The sequence below is a fragment of the Paecilomyces variotii genome (assembly GCF_004022145.1).
Source record: "Paecilomyces variotii strain CBS 101075 chromosome Unknown C8Q69scaffold_1, whole genome shotgun sequence".
Classification (NCBI taxonomy): Eukaryota; Fungi; Ascomycota; class Eurotiomycetes; order Eurotiales; family Thermoascaceae; genus Paecilomyces; species Paecilomyces variotii.
Window position 1 is genome coordinate 3,334,973 of NW_021167140.1, and position 21,067 is coordinate 3,356,039.

At 47.8% G+C, this 21,067-nt stretch overlaps 6 protein-coding genes across 6 annotated transcripts; 3 read left to right on the forward strand and 3 right to left on the reverse strand.

Annotated features, from left to right (window-relative positions):
• The first annotated feature begins 257 nt into the window (after positions 1 to 257).
• On the forward strand, positions 258 to 3,680 carry C8Q69DRAFT_42670 (fungal-specific transcription factor domain-containing protein). Its single transcript, XM_028628439.1, has 5 exons — positions 258 to 550; positions 650 to 684; positions 742 to 858; positions 913 to 2,305; positions 2,370 to 3,680. The coding sequence occupies exons 1-5, from the start codon at positions 372 to 374 to the stop codon at positions 3,256 to 3,258; spliced, it is 2,613 nt and encodes an 870-aa protein (XP_028489595.1). The 5' UTR covers positions 258 to 371; the 3' UTR covers positions 3,259 to 3,680.
• A 388-nt stretch (positions 3,681 to 4,068) lies between these two features.
• Positions 4,069 to 5,334, reverse strand: C8Q69DRAFT_42618 (hypothetical protein). The gene has a single exon (XM_028628433.1). The coding sequence runs from the start codon at positions 5,135 to 5,137 to the stop codon at positions 4,172 to 4,174; it is 966 nt and encodes a 321-aa protein (XP_028489596.1). The 5' UTR covers positions 5,138 to 5,334; the 3' UTR covers positions 4,069 to 4,171.
• A 4,442-nt stretch (positions 5,335 to 9,776) lies between these two features.
• On the reverse strand, positions 9,777 to 10,092 carry C8Q69DRAFT_503460 (hypothetical protein; the record flags this gene model as incomplete). The annotated part of the gene is made up of 2 exons (XM_028632495.1): positions 9,777 to 10,001; positions 10,051 to 10,092. 2 exons carry the CDS (start codon positions 10,090 to 10,092, stop codon positions 9,777 to 9,779), a joined length of 267 nt encoding a protein of 88 aa, XP_028489597.1.
• Positions 10,093 to 10,595: 503 nt separating this feature from the next.
• On the reverse strand, positions 10,596 to 12,666 carry C8Q69DRAFT_524543 (S-adenosyl-L-methionine-dependent methyltransferase). The gene is made up of 13 exons (XM_028633589.1): positions 12,435 to 12,666; positions 12,239 to 12,358; positions 12,172 to 12,182; positions 12,073 to 12,112; positions 11,992 to 12,002; positions 11,817 to 11,924; positions 11,607 to 11,762; positions 11,507 to 11,548; positions 11,413 to 11,450; positions 11,300 to 11,360; positions 11,123 to 11,240; positions 10,846 to 11,048; positions 10,596 to 10,731 (listed from the first exon to the last, which is right to left on the reverse strand). Exons 1-13 carry the CDS (start codon positions 12,486 to 12,488, stop codon positions 10,692 to 10,694), a joined length of 1,002 nt encoding a protein of 333 aa, XP_028489598.1. The 5' UTR covers positions 12,489 to 12,666; the 3' UTR covers positions 10,596 to 10,691.
• Positions 12,667 to 15,040: 2,374 nt separating this feature from the next.
• On the forward strand, positions 15,041 to 16,738 carry C8Q69DRAFT_453143 (hypothetical protein). Its single transcript, XM_028629603.1, has 2 exons — positions 15,041 to 15,524; positions 15,603 to 16,738. The coding sequence occupies exons 1-2, from the start codon at positions 15,485 to 15,487 to the stop codon at positions 16,577 to 16,579; spliced, it is 1,017 nt and encodes a 338-aa protein (XP_028489599.1). The 5' UTR covers positions 15,041 to 15,484; the 3' UTR covers positions 16,580 to 16,738.
• A 923-nt stretch (positions 16,739 to 17,661) lies between these two features.
• C8Q69DRAFT_42835 (hypothetical protein) lies at positions 17,662 to 20,899 on the forward strand. Its single transcript, XM_028628457.1, has 2 exons — positions 17,662 to 17,900; positions 18,008 to 20,899. Exons 1-2 carry the CDS (start codon positions 17,786 to 17,788, stop codon positions 20,737 to 20,739), a joined length of 2,847 nt encoding a protein of 948 aa, XP_028489600.1. The 5' UTR covers positions 17,662 to 17,785; the 3' UTR covers positions 20,740 to 20,899.
• The last annotated feature ends 168 nt before the right edge of the window (positions 20,900 to 21,067 follow it).

A 21,067-nucleotide genomic window follows, 5' to 3' on the forward strand; every position in this document is an offset into this window, starting at 1 on the left:
AAGATCAACGGCAGAAACACTTTCAGGGACCGATCTGCCAATATCGACAACTCTGCAGGATCCAGATGGACCAAAAGTCTGGGGATTCGCATACTCGCGGGTGTCGTCAGGGGGCGCGCCAAGGGAGCTTTTGCGGGGTTGAAGAACGACGCCGGATCGTTCGATCTGCCCTCACACTCAGCAACTCCCGTCCTGTCTATCAACGTCTGCTTTTCTTGAAGTCCGATCGGGAGATCATTTACCGGCGCCTTTATCCTGGAATCATTCTGGGGCTGGTTTTGCGGTAGGTCTGCGCCGCGTGAAGGCGCATACTTTCAGTTTGACAGCCCCGCGGCCGGAGCTTCGGTATCCTCTGCTCTCGCTGTATCACAATGCCGAAGGTTCCAGCCTCGACGGATGCGATCTCGCGAGCGTCTCACCAGAACGGCAATCAGGACGGAATGCGTAGTCCTGAGGAAGACTGGTCTGGTCCAGATAGTGATGAACCTGTGGGCCAGATTGGTTCCAAAGCGTCTCCCGGATTGAAGAGGAAACGGCCTACCACTGTGTCGTGAGTACCAAGATCACCCGCAGTTCTGTTTTACTACTATCTTGCTCTTACAAAAATACGAGAACCATCTATAGAGGACAAACCTACTGACAGAGAAAGGTGCGAACTATGTAAACTGAGAAAGGTCAAATGTGGTATGTAGATTGTATTACCTACAGTGATTGCCATTCCCGTCTAACGATCATGGACAGACCGTGCCCTGCCCAGCTGTGGATGGTGCTCCAGGAATAGGCAGCTATGTGAGTACAAGGAGCGTAAGAAACCAGGCCTGAGGGCAGGATACGGCAAAGAATTGGAGCAGCGTCTTGGTATGCGTCCTTTTCATACCCAAGTTAGAACAAGGTCCCAATTAATGTCTGCAGATAAACTCGAGGCTATTATACAGTCGCAAGGTCGTATAATCGATACATATATTCTCCAGAACCAGGCACGTCCCAACCACGAGTTCTTGGATGGAGGTGCCCTTTCTTCTACATCTCCTTCGGAACCGTCAGCAATTCATGATCCCAGTCCGCGGGCCACCTTTTCGTTCCACGACCACGCATCTCTATCAATTCCACCTGGGAATAGTGATGCCGGTTCCGCTAATAAGGAGACAACTTTCATGGCAAGTCCAGCAAAGACTTCAGTTGCCAATGCAGTCCAACCTCAGAGACGAGACCATAGACCATCGTCGACGGATCTACCACAGGCCAGTGATATACCTCAAGATTACACCAAGAATGACTCGTCTTTGGACGTCCCGCTAGAGATATTTTCTGACCAACGACAATCCCTTGCGGATCCAGACCTCGATCTCCCGCCTTACGACCTGCTTTATGCCTTGGTGGATCTCTACTTCGAACACATCAACGTCTGGTGTCCAATCCTCCACCGTCGCACCACTCTTGACACCCTTTTTGGGCCATCTCCTTTGCAGGAAGCAGATCGTATTGTTCTGTATGCGATTGTCGCCACGACACTTCGCTTTTCCTCCGATACACGATTGAATGAGCGGAATCGGAAACGATACTACGATTCCGCGAAGGAAAAGGTCCTTCTCTACGGTCTTGAGAACTCGTCTGTTCAATCTCTCCAAGCGCTTGTGATACTGGCGTTGGACTTTGTCGGCTCATCGAATGGTCCACCTGGATGGAAGCTGCTTGCACTAATTGCGCGCTCAGTGGTCCAGTTAGGGCTGGCAGTTGAGTCTGGGTCGGTATTGATCTCGTCTGTCTATCCATCCATATATACACTGCGAGCAGTCATCCTCCCAGAGCCCGCCAACTGGATCGAGGATGAGGGCAGACGACGCCTCTTTTGGTCAGTGTACATACTAGACCGTTACTCAACTATAGCAACAGCATTCGATTTCGCGCTGGACGACAAGGACATCGACCGCAGACTACCGTGCAAAGATGAATTCTTCTCCAGGAACCAACCAGTCGAGACCAGAAGCTTTCATCGTCATCATAGTCGCACGGACTATGTGACCAGCCAGTCTCGACATGTCGGCTGGTTCGGGTTCTACGTCGACATTCTGGGTATCCTTTCTCGGATCCATATTTTCTTAAAACGGCCGGTAGATATCAGTTCTCTGTCGGACGTCGAGGAATGGCAGTCTACGTATCGCAAGCTCGATAACGAGATAACTTCGTGGGAGTTTAGCCTTCCGGCGGAATATGCCCTCGAGAACGGGTCCCGGTTGTTCACAGCCGCTCGATCCAGCAGGAAGATCCATTGCGGCTGGGTGATGCTGCACGCGGCATATCAAACGTGAGCATATCTCAATTATCGTGACAGAAAACAAGCACACATAACTAATCGATTAATACCCCAGCGCTGTCATCCGGCTACACTCGTCAGCAGCATACCCGACCACCCGCTCTCCCATATTCACACCCTCCTACGGCGCCAGCCAACAATGTCTTATGGCAGTCGACAACATCCTCTCACTGAGCCGATTTGTCCTGAACAACAACATGCTCGACAGGCTCGGTCCTCCCTTCGCATTCAGTCTCTGGGTCTCGGCACGCCTTCTCCTCGTCCATGGCTCAACCATCGCTCACACCGTCAGTCCAGACATCGTCTTCTTCGTCGACACCCTCTCCCGCATGGGCAAGTATTGGAAAGTCGCAGAGCGATACAGCACCATCCTCCAACGCGTCCTCGACGAGTACCGCGAATATCAACAATCCGCTGAAATCGACAGTGATCGCAGCACTCCTTCCTCTGTCAAAATCCTCGCAGATATGCGCCGCTGTGCGTTCGATCTTGATTTCTTAATATCACGACAACCGCGCACGTCGCCATCTTCTTCGTCGTCGTCCTCATCCTTCCCTATGCCCAACAACGCAATACCAACAGACCCGTCCATGATAAAACATCCAATAACGCGAAACCCCGCCCCGAACGAACTCGAGTACCTCGACGTGTTTGGCTTCTTCAACGTTCCCCGCATCCCCATCCTACCGATGGAAGACGAGCCATCAACAACCACGACAACAAACATGAACCTCACCAACAACACAAATGATAATATCACCAATAGCAATCCAATATCGATCCCCGGTCTCACAGCAGCAGAAACAAATACCACATCCACCGCACCAACAGGCGCAGAAACAGGAACTGGGACAGGGACAACAACGCCTCATCCACACGGAAACGAATTCAATATCACGAATTATCTCATCCCGACTCCTGAAACGGATTGGTTATTTCGATGAACAATAAAATCAAAGATTGATCATAAAATTATTTAAATGACTCGACTGGAGAAGCAAGTCAGTTTCGACTCTCATATATGTATTTGTACAGTACACATTTTTTTATTTTTATTTTTATATATTTATTCATTTTTCGTTGATGGGGGGGTTTTTTTTAATTTTTTTTTATTTCGCGGCTGGAAATCCGTGAATGTCTCTTTCAAGATGTCTATTATTATATCATACTTGTCGACGATGGTTAACTACCCACATCTTTCTCCAACTTTACTCCATAACTTACTCCACAGCTCGGTTCGGAGATCATGTCATGTCATTATTTCATTTACGGAGCAACTACGGATAAGGATACGGATAAAATCAAGATAACCCCACCTCAACGTCAATGCGATTACGTGATGATTATCTTGCTACCTACAATGACATAATTTACAATACTTTTTTTGGAGAGCATAAGATCAGTTATGGAACCGATTTCGTTACTTGACATATTTAAAGCTCTTGTACTGTAATACCTCGGCCTGACTACATGAAGTTGGAAAGGAAAGAAAAAGGGAAGACAGTTTACACATGTACAAGTTCAAAAGATTTTGTTGTCTTTTTTTTTGGTGTGTTTTGTTTAAAAACAGCTTCAGTGGGTACTTGACCGAGTCTGAGGGGGAAAAATCCCAAGGAGAAAGATGTAGCAGGAGAGGTATAATATCAAACATCGAATCTTAGAAAAGAAGAACTGGGGTTTGAGAAGATAAAATGGTCAAAGAAAAATCGCAGAGAAATCGCATCGGTTGAAGTCGACCGGTTCATGAGTAGTTACCCGAGGAACTGCATGAATTGTGTTGTATGTGAGTGCGACTTTACACCAGCACCGACTTGGTTTTCTCATGATGGCTGCGATCTGACTCGTCCCTTAGACCTCTTACAGGCTCAGAGACTTACCCAGGTGGAGGGTCATGTGGGTTGTGGAGTCACAGCTGTGGGTGGCCTGGTCGTCAGTGGGCCAGAGGTAAGCGTCGTTGCAGGCGGTATCACCAGCCGGGCAGTTGACTTGATAGCAGTTGGAGTTGTCTGAGGTGACGCTGAAACCCAGCTTGTCAAACAGAGAGGTAATCTCCATGTTGATCAGAGAGACGTCCCACCAGATGATGGGGGTCAGGAGGGTGTACTCGAACTGCATGACGTCGTCAAGGTCGGGGGTCGTGGAGATCTTAACGGAGATACCACCGGCATCGGGGTTGGTCTGCCAGTTCTCAGAGTAGCTCTGGCCGTTGGGCAGAGTGACCATGTTACCGGCCTGCTCACTGGTGGTCCAGAGGTAGATGGTCTGGCCGACCTCGTTGAGAATGGTCACGCCGCCCTGACCACTTCCGGTGGAGGAGGGCGAAGGAGAGGAGGACGCGACAGAGGTGCTGGTCCAGGCAGAGGAGCTGGAGTAGGTGGAGGTCGACGAAGAAGCGGTCGACGAGGTGAGCGAAATGGTCGACGAAGAAGTGAAAGTCGACGAAGACGAAGACGAGGTCGAGCTGGTCGACGGAGTAGGCGTCGGGGTGGGAGTCGGGGTGGACGAGGACGAGGGAGTCTCGAAGAACTCACCAGCGCCCTCGACAGGGGCGGACGAGGAGGGAGCAGGAGTCGCGCTGGCAGCAGCGCAAGCGCCAGCAGGAGCGGTGCCGTCGGCCCAGAGGTACTTGCCGCTCTTCACGCCTTCGCAGACCTGCTCAGCAGAGATCTCCTTGCCATCGAGCTGGTAGACATAGACGACATCAGTCGCAACAGCAGAGGCGGTGTCGCGACGGTGCAAGTGGCGGTGACCATGGCGATGGGCACCCTGGGCGGCAACGAGGGAGCCTGCAGTCGCAAGGAACAGTGCAGTGTTGAACTTCATCGTGAGTTATTGGTGGACAATGAGGTGAATCTCGTTTCTCTTCTGGTTATGCTGTCTTATTTCTCTCTATGACCTGTCAAAGGCCGCTGTTGATGACTAGTTTCGCCGTGTACCTGGTGTGTCAATAATACTGTCAGCACAAGACCTTTTATCCAACGCGTTGTGACGGCTGGACCCCAACAGCGCCTGAGCATGTTCGTGGCCGTCGACAATCCGACAATGACGGTGAAGGACCTACCAAATGTGCTGTGGCGCAAACCTGTTGCTTGATTGACAATGAACGACCGTACACGAGAGCAGGCAGGCAGGAGGCGGAATGACAACCGATCGCAGTAGCAATGAGCTTGGACGAGAAGGACTGTGAGGGATGGGGTTTAAAAGAGTGGAAATGCGATGGCAGCCGTAGCGGACGAAGCGAACAAGGAAACCAGAGAGACTGACCGAAAAGAAAAGAGAGCGATGAGCGTCTACTTAGACTTGGGAGAGACAGAAGGAGGGGATGGTGTCGTGGTTAGTGAAAGTAGGGCTGGGCGCTCACATATCAAAGAGCGACGGGATGCAACAGCGCAGTGGACCAACCAGCGTGCAGAACCCCTGAACCAGCAGCGCTAGCGACTCTCCGGTTGTTCGCGCTACTCGTTGGCGATGGAGCTTCATGTTGCCAATTGAACGCGCTTCCAATCCCCCTGAGCCACGCGATAGAAGGGTTATTGGCCAGGATTCGCGCTGCTCATTTTACTGTCCGGCCAGCTCAGGCACCGGGCGGTTGCTGATCTACTCGGGAGGTACTGCTGGCCTGTAGTGGGATCTACCATACGTTCCATGTTCTGCTGGTTCTATTCGACTCTGCTATACAGAATACAGGGGAAGAACAGGAGATGGCCAGTCTGCTCCCTGTGGCGAGAAACTGAACTGCCCAGGTTTGCCATAATATAACATAACAATGTGAGAGAGACCAGAGTCATCCTGGCCGTCGATAATAATCATAATAATGTCCCAAGGGGTGCAAGTTCAGGGCAGGCCACGTCATTAGTCAGGCTGGCAGCTCCACCATCAACACACTCTCGCTGATTGGCGCATTTGCTCGTTCTCTCTAACTCCAGTTGGTTCGGGAGGTCAAGTTTGCCCGTCATTTAATTTAATTCACGGTAGACTAATAATTGAACAAATAATATAAGAAAATACATTCATTCTCCGTGTTGTTCCATTCTTTTCTCTCTTTCCCAGCAGATCGGATCGCTCCATCCGTGGTTGACTTGGCGCCCCCAATTGACTTTGCGCCTGGGCGACCCAAGCTTCGCCTGTCCAGAAGCTTGTCCCTGGCCAAGAACGGCGAATCGTTGCTTGTTCTCAGCCCTGCGCATGGGAGAATTTCCAAAGGGTGGGAAATAACAAGATAGGGAAAAGGGAGGCAAGGATTCTATACAACTCGTGGGGGTTTGCGCTGACCGTAAACGGAGTCAGCGGGATGTCCAGTAGCCAGATGAGAGTCGAATTTTTCCCCTCTCTCTCCCGCTTTTTCCTTTTTTTTCTTGTCTGTTAAGATTAACCTCGTCGCGATCTACTCTTAGATGTAATCTCATCGCATTTGTCGAGGGGATAACGAATAACGATCTGCTATGTAGGTGCAGAAGAATACTCGCCCCTTGCTTAGCTGGGCGACTCCCCGATCTGACCCTAACTACAAATTTGACCAAACAGCCAATCTCATTGTAAAAAGAATAGCCCTACGAGTGGATATAACCCATCTGTCACATCAAAAACTCGAGTAACTAACTAATAATTATTATTATTATGTATTCTACCATAAACCAATCCCACTACTTCGGATACCTCCCGACGTTGCCAAGGAAAAACCCCATCTTTTCTAGAACTTTTGCTTCGCGGTGGCAACGCTTGGTATTATTCCCAGTATTATTATTATCCGTCATTGGGCCCGAAAAACTTTTCCGCCCCTCTTTTTTACGTCTTTCTTTCTTTCTTTCTTTCTAAGTTCCTTTTTAACGTTTAATTAATTCACTGACAATAGATCAATAGTTTAACCCATGTTCCTCGGTTCGGGCCTCAGAAAAGAACCAAAGAATGACCGACCAATGCGGGATGAAGACGTGCTACCTAGAAGTTCGCTTCGGTCGGTGGATCTTTAAGTATAGCGGTGTTCGATTTTTCTCAGTACGTACCAAGTTCTAACGCTCTTGAGATGTCCATTATTGTCTAATAATAATGGGATTAATCCACATTTGAAATAATGAGTCATTATTGCTCTAGACTGGTTAAGTTAACAAAAGAAGCGAGATCAATTCAGTTATCCATGGTCGAGTCTGATAAATCTGATGGATTGTATTCACCGAAGTCGGGATTTACGGATGGATCGGATGTAAGGATTTTGTTAGCTTTCTGATTATAATAATAATATAAGAAACGTGTTTGTGATAGGTTGTTGGTCAATATTGCCCTATTTCTAGGCTCGCTTAAGTACTTCTAGTCGAACGAATGCGACGCATGTGTAGAAATGCTAGCAGAATTTTTGTGCAGGGTGTAGATAATTCAATAATCAACCACTGGAGAATTTTCAGCTGCCAAAAGCCAGAAAATACAGGATAAATCCTCCCGTCTACCTAGACTTTCTCCAGCGTTACTCGTTGTCTGCTGCGAAGCGAAGCCAACAGAACATGGCTTCTCGCTGAAAGAAAACGACGACCATAGTTACTATCCTCAACTCAATACCAGACCAAATAGTCCCCAAGGTAGGAAAATCAAACTACGATGCATCACGCTGTTCAAAACAATAGAATCAGCTACTACTACAGCAGCGACAATCATTGGCTTGCTGATAAATTACACGAGTTATGTTAGATGTGCTTGGCTCCTGCCTTGACGTTTCGAAACGTAGTAGACTAAATACCTACTTATGCAGGGTTACACCCCCCACGCTTTGTTTTAGCCGCAAGCTGAAACTCAGCAGAAACGAAGCCGACTCTTTTAATCAGCACCCAGTACTTCTGCATAATTAGCTCTTCGATTGCGAAAAATGAGTTTCTTATGTTCCTGAGGTCGCATCTTGGTTCGAGAATACCGAATTATGGGATAGCACTCGGTGCTGGAACTGGAGAGTGAGTGGGCTTTAGAACAGGTCATATCCGCTTGCTTGTATACAAGAGTTGACTGACTGGCGTATGTCGCTTCCTCTGGGAACTTTATCCTATGGTTAATGAATTGATTGCTTGACCTGATATCTGTAAATTTGTTTTGTTTCCTAGAATACCCCTGAATTCCGTTTATCTACATATAATATAGTCTTACTCTATTCTTCACAGGTCCTCCTTCCTGATTCCGCGGTACAGTGCTCCCACACCCCCTTTCCATGTCGGACGCCATCTTCTGAAACGCTCGAGGTATCCAGATGCTCAACTGCCCAAGTCTGTCCTTGAGAAATAGGGCTCTGCGATAACCTCTACAGACCACATGGTGACTACCTGCTCTAGAAGAGCTTTCGGAGCGAGACTGACTCCTTCCGTCCACGGAGATATCGGGAGGACTTGTCCCTTTTTGGTCTGCGCGTACTCATGGCAAACCTCTTCATAATATTCTGCATACTTCTCGCCTCTAGGTGACTTGATGTTACTTATTTTACACCCTTTATATAGGGTAGTAGCGAACTTTGCAGCTCGTCTCCAATAAAGCAGCTGGGCGTCGACAATTGAATAAGGGATCCTTGCCACTGTATAATGCGTTCAATTAATCCACGGCAGTATGGTGCAACATACACACCCACTAGCATTGCAATAACTTAAAACAATCGTCATAGAAAATCGGACGTTGAATTACATGTATCATGTAACAAAAGTGTAGGATACGATATTGTAATCAATCAATAGCTGCATTTGCAGTAGTGGTTGTATTGACAGATATATACATGCATGCTTTGGGAGATGCGTCCTGGATTTCCGACCGAGAACTACTGTTGTGGGATGACATTGTGAGACTCAGCGTAGAGCCTTGAGGGATGAGGATATCAAGGAGTAGGAGGATAGCATGCGGTTTCAGAGCTCAAGGTAGAGCTTGAGGAAAGGCTCTGCCTGTGGCGTGGCATAACTAGCTGGCGTATACTACTGATTAATAGCTGATGGACGTAGACTATTATTACCCCATATTGAAGCCGAACTAAAACAGTAGAATTGCTTGTCTCTCCCCTTTTGCTCTTCGTCTCCCCTTTTAAATACAATCTGAATCTCTCCCTCACGTGCTCTCCTAGCAATTTGAACTTCACCCCATTGCACTATGTAGTGCCCCCTAGTGCCAAAAGTCACTTTGTTCCGAGGACTCTAGTGCTAATGGTTATGTAGCATGTCTCTAAGAGCTCGCTGCACCGAATTTGCCTCATCGATGATGTGGTAGAAATCGCGTCCCTGACTATTTCCATATGCTCTGCCAGGACGCCACGGAACCACATTTTGTCCAGGATCATCGTAAGCAAAAAACCGCACTCTCAGTCCTATCGCAAGAATTCCATAAACGCGGGTACGCTGAGCAACTGGTCTTCTCCCATGCTGCATATAGAGATATCCTCCCAGCTGCTCTGCACCAGATTTCCAAATATTCCGCTGGTCTTGGAGAGAATATTTCTTGCACTGTGTAATTAAAAAATGCACACGACGGCCTCCCCGCCACTGGAGCGTATGGAAGTGGGAAAGCCATGTGTACCACCATACTGTGTATGCATGTCCTGCGGACGGGTGATGTACCCGTCAACTGGATCGAAAACCCAATTGAGAATGGAGTTCCAGACCCCATTGACGTGTCCTTCTGAACTGTTCGAATCCAATGCGTGAATCTCCGCGGCTATGCTAGGGATATCGAGATACTAGAAGTGGTAAGTATAAAGACGACCTGTTATACATGATTGAACATACCGTAGTGCCCACTGCAGCGGGATTAAGGCGCGGTGCAGCCATTCTTTGTAAAATGTGGTAATAGCGGTTTTCGAGAAGCAGTCAAGACCGAAGACAGGTAGATGATAAAAGCGCTTGAGCTAAAGGCTCTGCAAAAAATGGATGAAGGATATGGTTTTGTTCTTTTTTTTTTTTTTTCATGAAGGCTGTGGGTATGGAGACGAAGATATATCATAATTTATAGGATATTGATGCTCATGTTGTATTCAGCTATTGTCTCATGAATGCTATTGTTGATACATTTTCTAGAGTGACTTCTTTATTCAGCTATAGTCAGGATTGACCACCGGTATAGACTCTATTGATAAGTACTACATAATGGTTTTTTGTGTTAACACAATCGCCGCCAATGGGCCAACATTCCCGTCATAAAGAATGCTCGCTGGGGGTTGGAGAATCCAGTCGTCCTTAAAGAAAGGAAGAAAGAAATAAAGAACTCCGCGGAAGAAGCAATATGGTCAGTCAGCTACTCGGCTACTCTCTTATCGTCGTTTTTAACTGTGGTAATGCTATGAATGTTATGTGGTATTATACTATTTGCAAATCTCAGAGATACTAAGCTAGCCTTAAACGTCATAATTTACGGAGACCGACCTCGCTTCTTAATCACTTGAGGCAGGCTTCTGCCCGTAGACACAGTAACTGTTGAACATGACGTGTCAGCTTAATATTCCATTTCTCGATTTGTTTCAAAAGTCCAGGAAAAATCCCGCAACTCATGCAAAGTACTAGATGAGAGGTTCTGCTTGGACTCACATCTTATTGTAGCAATGTAGAGACTTGTTGGTAATTTCTCGCCTCACCAAAGCCAGGAAGATCTCAGCTTCCTCTTGCGTATAGCCCGCACCTCGCGTCAACAGCGCCAGACCATATGCGCTGACGGCCTCCATCATGTTGCACAGCTGGAATTTTCCGATCTCCTTGAGACGTGCGTCTTTCGGCCAGGGGCCCCACGGCACCTATATCCAGCGAGTTAGGAACAGGAACTGAGTCTGGTTACGGGATTTAAAGCAAAGTGGAATACGGAGCTGACCTTGTAGATCTCAACTTTGACGTTTTCGAACCCCAGACTTTTCATCCAAGGCCCAAGGTTGTCGACGATATCCATAGACCTGCCCGCCTTCTCGCTCTGTTCTCTGATAAGTTTGAGACTGTGACAGGGGTAAGCGCTGAACCATTGTATCGAAGCTTCGGCCGAGAGAAAACATACTAGCTCAATATACGTGAGTCTTCCTTCAGGCTTCCGTCGTCGCTCTCTGCCCCGATGGTCCCTAGGATAAGTAAGCGGACTGTTCTGTATGCGAGATATAAGGAATTCCGTACCTTCGTGAAACTCAACCCAACCGCCAGGTTTCGTGTGTCTGTAATAGCGACAGTTAAGATACATGGTTTTTCCCTGGCAAGAGATGGCACATACCTGTAAGCTGTCGCCAAGAGTTCTTTCCAATCCTTAACTGAACTATACACAATGGCTATCAGCACATGGACGTCACCAAAAGATGAAACTATGTACATACCCAGATAGTGTGCGGCCGTGGATGAAGTCGAAATGGTTGTCAGGGTAGCTCCAGTCTTCTTCAAAATCTTCCACGATGAATTCGCAGTTCGGAGGAACGAATTTGGGTTGTATGGGGCTGAGATCATTTCCAACCACTGATGCGGATTGGTGGACGCTGTTTTTCAGAACGTAAGCATTTCAGTCTACTCTGACCCAGAAGGTGTCGTACTCTGCCATATCGATCGCCCAAATACCGGTCCCAGTACCAAGGTCCAGCACGGACTGAGGATTCTTCACCGGTGATTTATAGAGGTCTCCATGTAGTGTGAGCGTAAATCTGGAAATTTCGTAACCCATATCAGTGTCATGTTTGGAGGCGCTTTGCGTTGGCTGAGGAGACTGACAGATGGTGCACCTGAAAATGTATCATGTAAGCCGTCATCCAAGTCAATTGAGCGCCGGGGTCAGAGTCTAGATCCACATACAAAATCCAACCTTTCCATCTCCTTTTCATCGTTGGGGAGACTTTTTGCATGTCAGTGGGTCATAATAGCCAAATGTGGCTGAAAACAATGCAGGCTCACACATATTTCCCCTAGTAACGGTCAGAACCGATATCCCAATGTAGGACATGCTGTATCGGATACTTACCTCTCGGTAAGAATGGTATCTCCTGCCATTCTCATAGACATAGTTCTGCACACTGGATGACAAGGATGTCAAGTCCGAGGCCCCGTCACTATAGTAATCACTGCTGCTATCGTCTTCCACCTGCTATACATTAGTCCGGCTTTCCTATGTCAGGGCACTGTCAAGAACCCTGCCACGAGCCAATGCGATTTCGTACCTGAATGATCCCCTCATGCGGAACCACGTGCTGAGCGGGGGTAGTTTCTGCCATGATCGTTTCAGATCCTTGGGATCTTGGTATTGCGCTTCAGATCGATCCCTTTCTGCGGTGGACACTGCGCCGCACGTCTAAAACAAAGAATCCCAACTGTTTGATGAGCATGAAATGCAGCTAATAAGGCCCTCGCGCGCCTGGGGCACAGGGTTTGCAATATATACCCTGTTCTTCGGGTGACTTGTCGGGTCAACGCTGGCGTGAGAGACGAATCGCTGAGCACAATCGACCTCCTATCCCTGGCAATCGGTTGTGCATTGCCAGGACTCGGGGAGCGAACGGTGCGCCCAGTCGGAAATATCCACTATCATCCCCGACAGTAACTACTCTAGTGAGCCTTAGCGTAATGCAAGCGGAACTAATAAGAGTGTTGTCAACCGCGCAGTGGCTACGATAGTAGGAGACTAACTCACTTGGACTATTGCAGAACTGCATGGCGCCCGTTTAGTCTATGGGGGCAACCGGAAACTAGTTACTTAACAACTGAAAGCCCATTTGCAGGACAGAGGAAATTTAATAATGGTTCGTATGAGCAATTATTAATGATTCCTTCACGGCCACGTTGTTGTGGGTCTTCCTTGGGAGCTTTGATGGGTTGTCTGGCTTCTTAGAGAGCCTGTGAAGATATCTTTCAAACATGAACAGCAATGATATGGGAAACCCACACTTCTAAAAAGCCTTGCGCGTCTTCCACATCCACCGCGGTTGGCGGTAGGCGTGGGATGCGGAAATCTGCAACAGATGCTCGGGTGCGGGACTAAGGCTGGTCTTGGTCTATCTGCTCTAGTCTGACCAAGACCTAGTGATGGCCCACCAGCTTTCCGGCAGTAGGAAAGACCTTGAAATAGATATAAGACCAGAACTCACATGGATCATATATCATCGGGGATCTATCCTGGAGTTCAAAATGTTATTTGGGTTGACAGGTGGATCGATAGCGGGCCGAAGTGCTGTCGCTCCCGTAGTCAGGCAGAGTTTAATTATTGTTTAAAGTTGCTCTCCGCCATCCAGCTGCAAAGAGCAAAGTTAACTAGATCTCAAGTCTCGAATAAAGTTTATGCGACTGGGTGGCTATGAACTTATCTCGTGTTTCGTGGTCCTGCAGTTTTTCTACCTGTAATCCTTCGTCCCAACGGAATCTGTACTTTATACATTATCTTCCTTCCGGTAAGGCATTATAGTAATAATTCTCAAAAGACCATTGTGCAGGCGATATCAGTAATTAGACATACAATGGTAGAATAGAATCTACAGAAATATCCACAATGATAGATTCTGATAAACAATGTTCAGAATATACCAGAATTTATGTTGTCCCATAAAGCTGCAGTAAACATAGTTTTAATTATGCTTCATAAATGATCATATAAGTTAATATGCTATACATAAACATGCAAGCGCTTGTAAAATTATAAAGAGAAATGCTGACTATTAGCAAAAGCCTTTCAGTACTGATGGGATTATGAGGTAGAAGCATGGCATCGCAGGGTAATCTGATGCAATGTTATTGATGTGCTACTGATCACAGCAGTCATATTCACACACTGTATATTCATTCAACCTAGTTCATAATATTAGGCAGATACCGCTATCTAGAGAGCTCGCCTCTATATTCACCAACTTACCCTCTCCATCTTCTTCTTATAAGGCTGACCTCTTTCTCCGCCATCTTTCTCCTTTGCAACGACCACCACCATCAAGGCCTGAGAGTGCCCTGAATCATCTAGGGATCTACTAAGAGTCTATGCAGTCTCCTCTACCAACAGCATTCCTCTACAACGAGCATCCGTGGCCACATCGCTCCTGATCCTGCTTCGGCAGGGACTATGGTATATTTCTAGTTATATCTGGTGGCCTCCTATGATTCTCATTCTTACAAACTCTAGTATATGTTATATAGTGCCCTTTCGCTAGCAAGATATATCTCCCATTTATACGAAAACTTTCGAATGTCACATAGATGGATGGGTTATAGGACTTCATTTGGAACAGGTCTTGGCCCAGTGAACGGGTACATAACTCGTCCTCAGGCAATTTATAGCAGGTAGTAAGCGGGGGGTTACAGACTTCCACGCCTTTGACTCGCTGCGAGAAACGGCGACTACTTCTCGATCATGCAATGCTAGCCTGCCAGAGTCTAAACACAGAACAAGCTCTAGAGAGATGGACACTTTTTTCTTTTTCTTTTTTTTCCCTTTAACACACTGATTAGACGAATTCACTGGCTACCCTGCAGTCTGAGCGGATATATTGATCCAACGTACCCTTGTTGGGGAATCCGGTTCCCTAAGACCCCAGGTACAATGATCTAGACCTGTCCCCTATCATGAGAGATAGCGAAGACGCTCCCTTGTTCATAGGGAAAATACTTTATATGCCATGGTATACCATCGCAACCTCACCTCCACATCGGCCCGTCCCGATAGAACCAAGACATCTTCTACACGTTCCAGTGGGGGTTCTCCAGGATGCCTATCACGAACCTGTTACCGAGGCTGATGTCATCAGGAAGAGAGGAACCATTGAGAGTTATCGTGAACAAAGCTAACAAGACCTTGAAGACATATTACATCGGAGAGTCATGTCATGCTGTTCCGTCTGATGCCTAATGCATTCCTCATTATCACCAGGTCAACATGACATCATTGACCAGGCACCGATTTGGAACTTCTCTTGAAGAAAGCCTTCAGCTGTGATCCTGTCAGCTTATTCCACTATTCTACAGCCAATACGAGTGACAAAATGCCTATCAACAGACTTCGCCGGAGACTTCCCTCACCGTATGACCCGGAGCTTTGTTGTGTATTATGTGGACTCGTCGTTCCGATGAGCACGGAGGATCCCGACGTGACGCACGAACGTGAGGACTGGAAAGCGATGGCTGAGAAAGTACGGCGACGCAAAAGGCGGCGATACTTAGAAAGTAAAAGCCTCATCGTGCCAGCGATCGATTTCGAAAATGTAGAGTTCAGAAAGAATCCTCCCCAGTGGTTATGTTTTTACCGAACAAGTTAAGACCTGTCCCTTTCGTTGGTTAGCCATCATTATATCTGGGCAATTGACAAAGCAAGGAGCTGCTGTATAGCTAAACTGTATATTGCTGTATCTTAGTTCTCGATGACCCGAAAAAGAACCAACTGCGCATTTCCGGAATATCTAGGGGCTATTTCGGGGAGTACGCCTACCCAACACCAATTGATCCCGACAGGGCCCAGATTTGGGGCGGGGCTCTCAGAGAAAATCGATGGAATGCAGATTTCCATATGGCTAATCTGCTCGAGCCAGATTGGAACAGGCAAGCAGGAGAGCGCATTGGCTATCCCATACATGTGCACTGTTGGTTGCTTCTCGACCGGTTTATCGGACATGCCATCGTCAAGCAGAATCTGAGGCTTTTTGTTCAAGTTATTGAGGAATTCTGGAAGGCGAATAGGAAAGAGTGGGCAGTCTGGATACTTCACTTTCCGGGTAGTCGTGATCCTGACATTGATGACTGCTACGAAAAAGGTGTACATTGGCTTAAGCGACAATCTGATCCTACGAAACCTATGAAGATCAGAGGAAGACATGGAGATGAAGAACCGGGCACAACACACTGGCCAGCGAACCCACTTAGGATCCTCGACATACAAAAACTGATCGAGCGGGTTACTCAAAGTCATGACACTGTCATGAAGCCTGATATTCGGAAACCGCGCCGTCTCGGAAAAGCCGCCGATCTCCCCCTGGATATTGCAGTCGTTATCATTGATATAATCTATAAATCTCAGCCTCATTCTCGGGAGAGAATTGAAGATACGCGCAATATCCTGGATGCCTTCGAGTGGAAATTACCCAATGCATACTGGCAGTCACGGTGCAATCCTGAACTCGTGTTTGAAGTAGGTGATCTTATTAAGGCAGAGCATATAGTTGACTGGGCCAACTTCTGCCTTGGATTGGAGGAACTGCTGTTAGATGAAGACTGGTACTGCAACAGTGGATTGAACAACCGCGGTCGAACGTTGAAATTGATTGCTGCCATCAAGGAGCGGTTCGACAAAGCGATAAAGCAGGAAAATGGAATTGTGGGGCAGCATAACGGATGATATCTCTATTTCCTTTTCTTAGGATTATCTACCTTTTCGCTTGAAGGCCAGAGTCTACGGAGTTATTGGATATATAGACATTGTTTGTTGCCAATTCTTTTGTCTCGGGGCCTAGGATCAAGTAAAAAAAAAAAATGAAAGCTAAACATTTTGTTTAGAGACTGATCTGGATTGCTAGACTACTATGTAGAGGATACCGAATCATATCGACTATTTATGCCCTAGGACTCGTGTGCGCTTGACTGTTGCCTTAAAACACTGCGTCTGCCACTGTATCAACGCATTTCCCCAATGCGGCCTGTCTGCTTTGATCTATGTCTGGTGGAGATAGGTGGCTTATGTTGTTTGTTCTATACCCTTTGTATCCTTTCTTGACGATGCACGTTGATATATGATCACGTGGCATAGTGTCTAAGTACCTTGTCGCCGTACTTGAGAGTCTAATCTTGCTGTGATCTTTACCCCTCCTCAGTTGGTCCAGATCAGGATCCCTCCGCGCAGGAAGTCCAGCTTGTCGTCGATAAGCGGTCACAGGCATCCGAATAACATTCACGGTGATTTGCTCACCTCGAAGCGCCGGCAGCTCTGGGGGATTTCTGTCATCTCTCCGTTGACTCTTGAGAGGTTCAAAGATGTTGATCGATGCGGCCTTTGTCTAAAGATAGAACCCGGCGCTTGCAGATCGCCAATCATGACGGTTATCACAGACCCTCGAATAGCACCAACGCTTCTCTTGTTGTCTATTGGCCTTTACTATTCCCTGCTGTCCGCCAATGTTTCCTCACGGAGAGCAGAAGCGTGGGAAATGTGGCAACCACGGCGACGCGCCCGTTGGCCATCATGCCAATGATGTTTCTATTTTTCCCAGTCATGGAGAATCTTGTCTCTCGCCCTCGTCTTGGCGTGGAGAAGGCTTGTCCATTATCATCTCAACAGCCTTGGTTGCTTTTAATATAATTGTCATCGAAATGGCTCCAGTTCTCTACTCGTGCTTTGTTAGTTTCCATCTTCCTGATTTTCGTTTCCTCTCCCGGGCGACGGACGGGGTCAGCTCATTCGTTTTGTTGTTTGGTTTCAATTTGTTTGATACATTTAGAATCCGTTGATCGGATATTCCATACATATCTGCGATACCCCTATTGTTTGAAACGATTATACCTTGCATACATTTTCCATTTGAGACCGTTGTCCGCTGGTCGAGACGACATGGTTGATTCATACAATACCGTCATGACAGTCTCACCTTCCACTCGGCAGGCCCGAGAGATGGTGCTTAATACAATAATTGAAGACATGCAAGTGACGCCATCCGCTACTCAAGGTACGTGCGACCTCGGTGGATGCCGTGACAAATGACTAGTATTCTGATATTTTTATAAATGCTGGCCGGTTTCATCTTCAAGAACGCTAATTTGTACTTTTGCGCAGTCCCTGTGTCTACGGGATCTTCGAATTCGAATCACGAGCGGAAGCGCCAGGTTCGACACTTCGATGACCTCTATGATGCAACAGACAGCGAGACGGAATATGGAGATGGCTGTCCCTCCCGGCACAAGAGTCGCCCGGCCAAGCATGCGGTATCTTTGGTCAGGGGTCCTGTCAGTGCCGTAGGCAGTAGAAACCGGTACCCAAGACTCTCCATTCCTCCTGTCATCATGGGGTCTGCCATGGAGAGTAGACATAAGAAATCTTCTGTGCCTCCGACGCCACCAACGAAAATCCCGGTTTCCCCGGCTGTCCTGTCAATGTTGCCGCAATCTGTGCCTGCACTGCATGCGCCACCATCTCTCGACGGCAGTAGTGTCTCGTCTGATCAGATTTCGAATAACAGCACACCTGTAACGCCTGAAATACATGCTGCTCCTGAGTCTCAGTGGAACAGTCAGCATGTTCGAGTCGATTCAGACCCAGACATGGCTCAGAATACGGCACCCACGAATGTGTCCAATCCAGATGTCAATATCGCTATCGAAGGTCGTCAGGAGGACTGGGAGCGTGTTATAGCAAGCTTTCCGCATATCCCAAGAGCTGTTGGGAATACGGTCTCGGAATCTGTCAACATCATAATTGATGGACCAATCGCTAGGACAGAATCACCATCTGAAAGCGGTGTTGCTCTCCCCGAAGGTGCAATGGCGACACTGCGTCACATTCCACTCGATATCACACCGGATCCGTGGTCAGAAACTTCAGAGAACAATGACGAGATGTGGCAGTTGTCTGGTCCTTCTAGCCGGCCTAGAAGCGCAGATGATACTACCCCAGCGTCAAATTTGTCCGGTTATAGTTTCACAAACCTCAGCATCCCATCGCCGGGTGGCTTCTTCTCCTCTCTTGGCCCGAGGGCTAGACATACATGGTCTTTTCCCAAATGGAATAATACGCCTACATCAGATATGGCGGAGTATTTCTACATTGACCAAAGGAACGAGGGGGGTGGAGAGATTGTTGAACAGATAATAGAGTGTGGAGAGCGTGTGTCCGCCGACGATCAGCCCACGGCAAGGCAGTCGGCCTACAATCCACCGACAGCAATAAGAATCCCTTCAGATGCTACACCAGAGAGATCGGACTCATATGATGGTCCACTCAGTCCGGGGATCCAAAGCGTACAGGAAATCCTGAAGTCTGACAGAACCTATGAATACGATGAATCATACGAGGAGGAACTCAAGAAGCGAGCACTAGCAAACCTTGATCGCACCAGTGTCTGGCTTGCAGCCCAGACTTCTTATCTTGCTGCGCTCCGTGACACAAATCCAGTTAATGAGGTAAACGAGGAGGCAGCCAAAGTTCATACTGACAACGACGCACTCTCTTCACCTGATGCTGCTCCTAAAAAGTCGGTGCGGTTCGCCGAGGCTGCAGCTGATACTACCATTCCACCGCCACCGAGTTCTGCTAACAAGGATTCCATATATTGGAAAGGATTCAAGTCAGTGCTAAGCCGAACCCGTCACTTGGATGCTTTCATTCACGGCAACGCCCGCTTCGATGCTGTCCAGTCTGTACGTCTTGGCCTTCCGGATCGCCATATTGATGGGTTGATGGGAAAATACGAACTCATTGCCCATGAGCGTCCTCCATACAAGGGACCCTTCTCTCAGGCTCCACGAAACTCGGTGCTGGAGACTGTTCTGGCCGAGAAGGCCCAGTTCGCCAGGATCGAAAAGGAGCAGACGATTCTTTTCCAACTCTGTCAATCGATGTGGGCAATGGATGCTCTGCGCTATTTGAACGGAGGTAGTTTGATTTCGAGTCCCGCATCAAAACGCCTCTCGAAGGCCACTGCAAATCTTGGCAGCCCTGAAAGCGCTGGGAAACGTCGGATTAGAGTTTTGGATCTTGGTGGACAGTCCGATTGTGAATGGGCATGGCATCTAGCCAACGACTATCGCAACGTCAAGATCTACACTGTCGTCACCAAACAGCAAGCTGTCAACAATGGCATTAAGGGCCCAGCAAACCATCGCACAGTATCCGTACCCTATTTATGGAAACTCCCTTTCCGCGATAACCAATTCGATATCATTTCAGCTCGTTCTTTGCATGCTTTATTGAGGACAGAGAGCCCAATGGGCGAGACAATGGATGAATATGATCTTTGCCTAAAGGAGTGCTATCGCTGCCTGAAACCTGGAGGGTACCTTGAGTTTTTCGTCATGGATGCCGAGATCGCTCGAGCGGGCCCCTACGCCTCTGCTACCTCTATTGAATTCTCGTTCAATCTGAAGACAAGAGGATACGACCCGAAAGCTACGAAGAGTTTTCTGACCCGGTTGCGGAGGGGCGCTTTCACCGATATCAAACGTGCCTGGATGTTCTTGCCTATGGGCGTGGAGCCGACGAAGCCAGAACCTCCTCGCGAAACACCTGAACCCCGTATACCCAGTCAAGTGCTCGAACAAGAGGCTGTTCAGGGCCCAGTGGGTAGTACCGCTGATATCGCAAGCATGACCGGCCTCCTGGGCGGATGGATGTGGGAGAAATGGTTGCTCAAGCTTCAGATGGAGATGGGACGAGGACGGGAAGGAGCCCTTGAAGGTATAGGCAGTGTGTTCGATGAGGGTCGGAAGAACGGCGCTGGATGGACTTGCCTTTGTGGATGGGCTATGAAGCCTAAGCGCCTACGAGAGGCAGAGGTCGCAGTGACACGATAGCATGCTTTGCAGTTTTGATAAAACGGGGGATTAGTTAGGCTTGGAGCATCCTGCGTCTTCGAGGAGAGCCTATATATATATCTCAGAGAAATACAATCTCAATCATTTCAAATTTTTCTGGTTCATTTGGGGTTTATGATACGGGAAACACAGACAGCGTAGTAAAAGAAAAAAAAAAAAAAAAAAAAAAAAAAACTATTCTGTCTGGTGCTACACGCCAGTGAAGCTCTTCCCATTCTCTGAACTGTATACAGGTCACGTGAGGCAGCTCATCGCAGGTCCCGCTTACCTAGCTAAACCGCATCCCGACATCCAAGTTAGTTACGCA

Coding starts and splice junctions, on each gene's coding strand:
- C8Q69DRAFT_42618 (XM_028628433.1), bottom strand. CDS start 5,137: ATGAAGTTCAACACTGCACTGTTCCTTGCGACTGCAGGCTCCCTCGTT.
- C8Q69DRAFT_42835 (XM_028628457.1), top strand. CDS start 17,786: ATGGTTGATTCATACAATACCGTCATGACAGTCTCACCTTCCACTCGG. Junction 17,901..18,007: donor GACGCCATCCGCTACTCAAG/GTACGTGCGACC, acceptor ACTTTTGCGCAG/TCCCTGTGTCTACGGGATCT.
- C8Q69DRAFT_524543 (XM_028633589.1), bottom strand. CDS start 12,488: ATGGCAGAAACTACCCCCGCTCAGCACGTGGTTCCGCATGAGGGGATC. Junction 11,763..11,816: donor TGGGCGATCGATATGGCAGA/GTACGACACCTT, acceptor TCTGAAAAACAG/CGTCCACCAATCCGCATCAG. Junction 11,241..11,299: donor GACTCACGTATATTGAGCTA/GTATGTTTTCTC, acceptor CCCCTGTCACAG/TCTCAAACTTATCAGAGAAC.
- C8Q69DRAFT_453143 (XM_028629603.1), top strand. CDS start 15,485: ATGTTTTTACCGAACAAGTTAAGACCTGTCCCTTTCGTTG. Junction 15,525..15,602: donor AAGACCTGTCCCTTTCGTTG/GTTAGCCATCAT, acceptor GCTGTATCTTAG/TTCTCGATGACCCGAAAAAG.
- C8Q69DRAFT_42670 (XM_028628439.1), top strand. CDS start 372: ATGCCGAAGGTTCCAGCCTCGACGGATGCGATCTCGCGAGCGTCTCAC. Junction 551..649: donor AAACGGCCTACCACTGTGTC/GTGAGTACCAAG, acceptor TGACAGAGAAAG/GTGCGAACTATGTAAACTGA. Junction 2,306..2,369: donor CTGCACGCGGCATATCAAAC/GTGAGCATATCT, acceptor TTAATACCCCAG/CGCTGTCATCCGGCTACACT.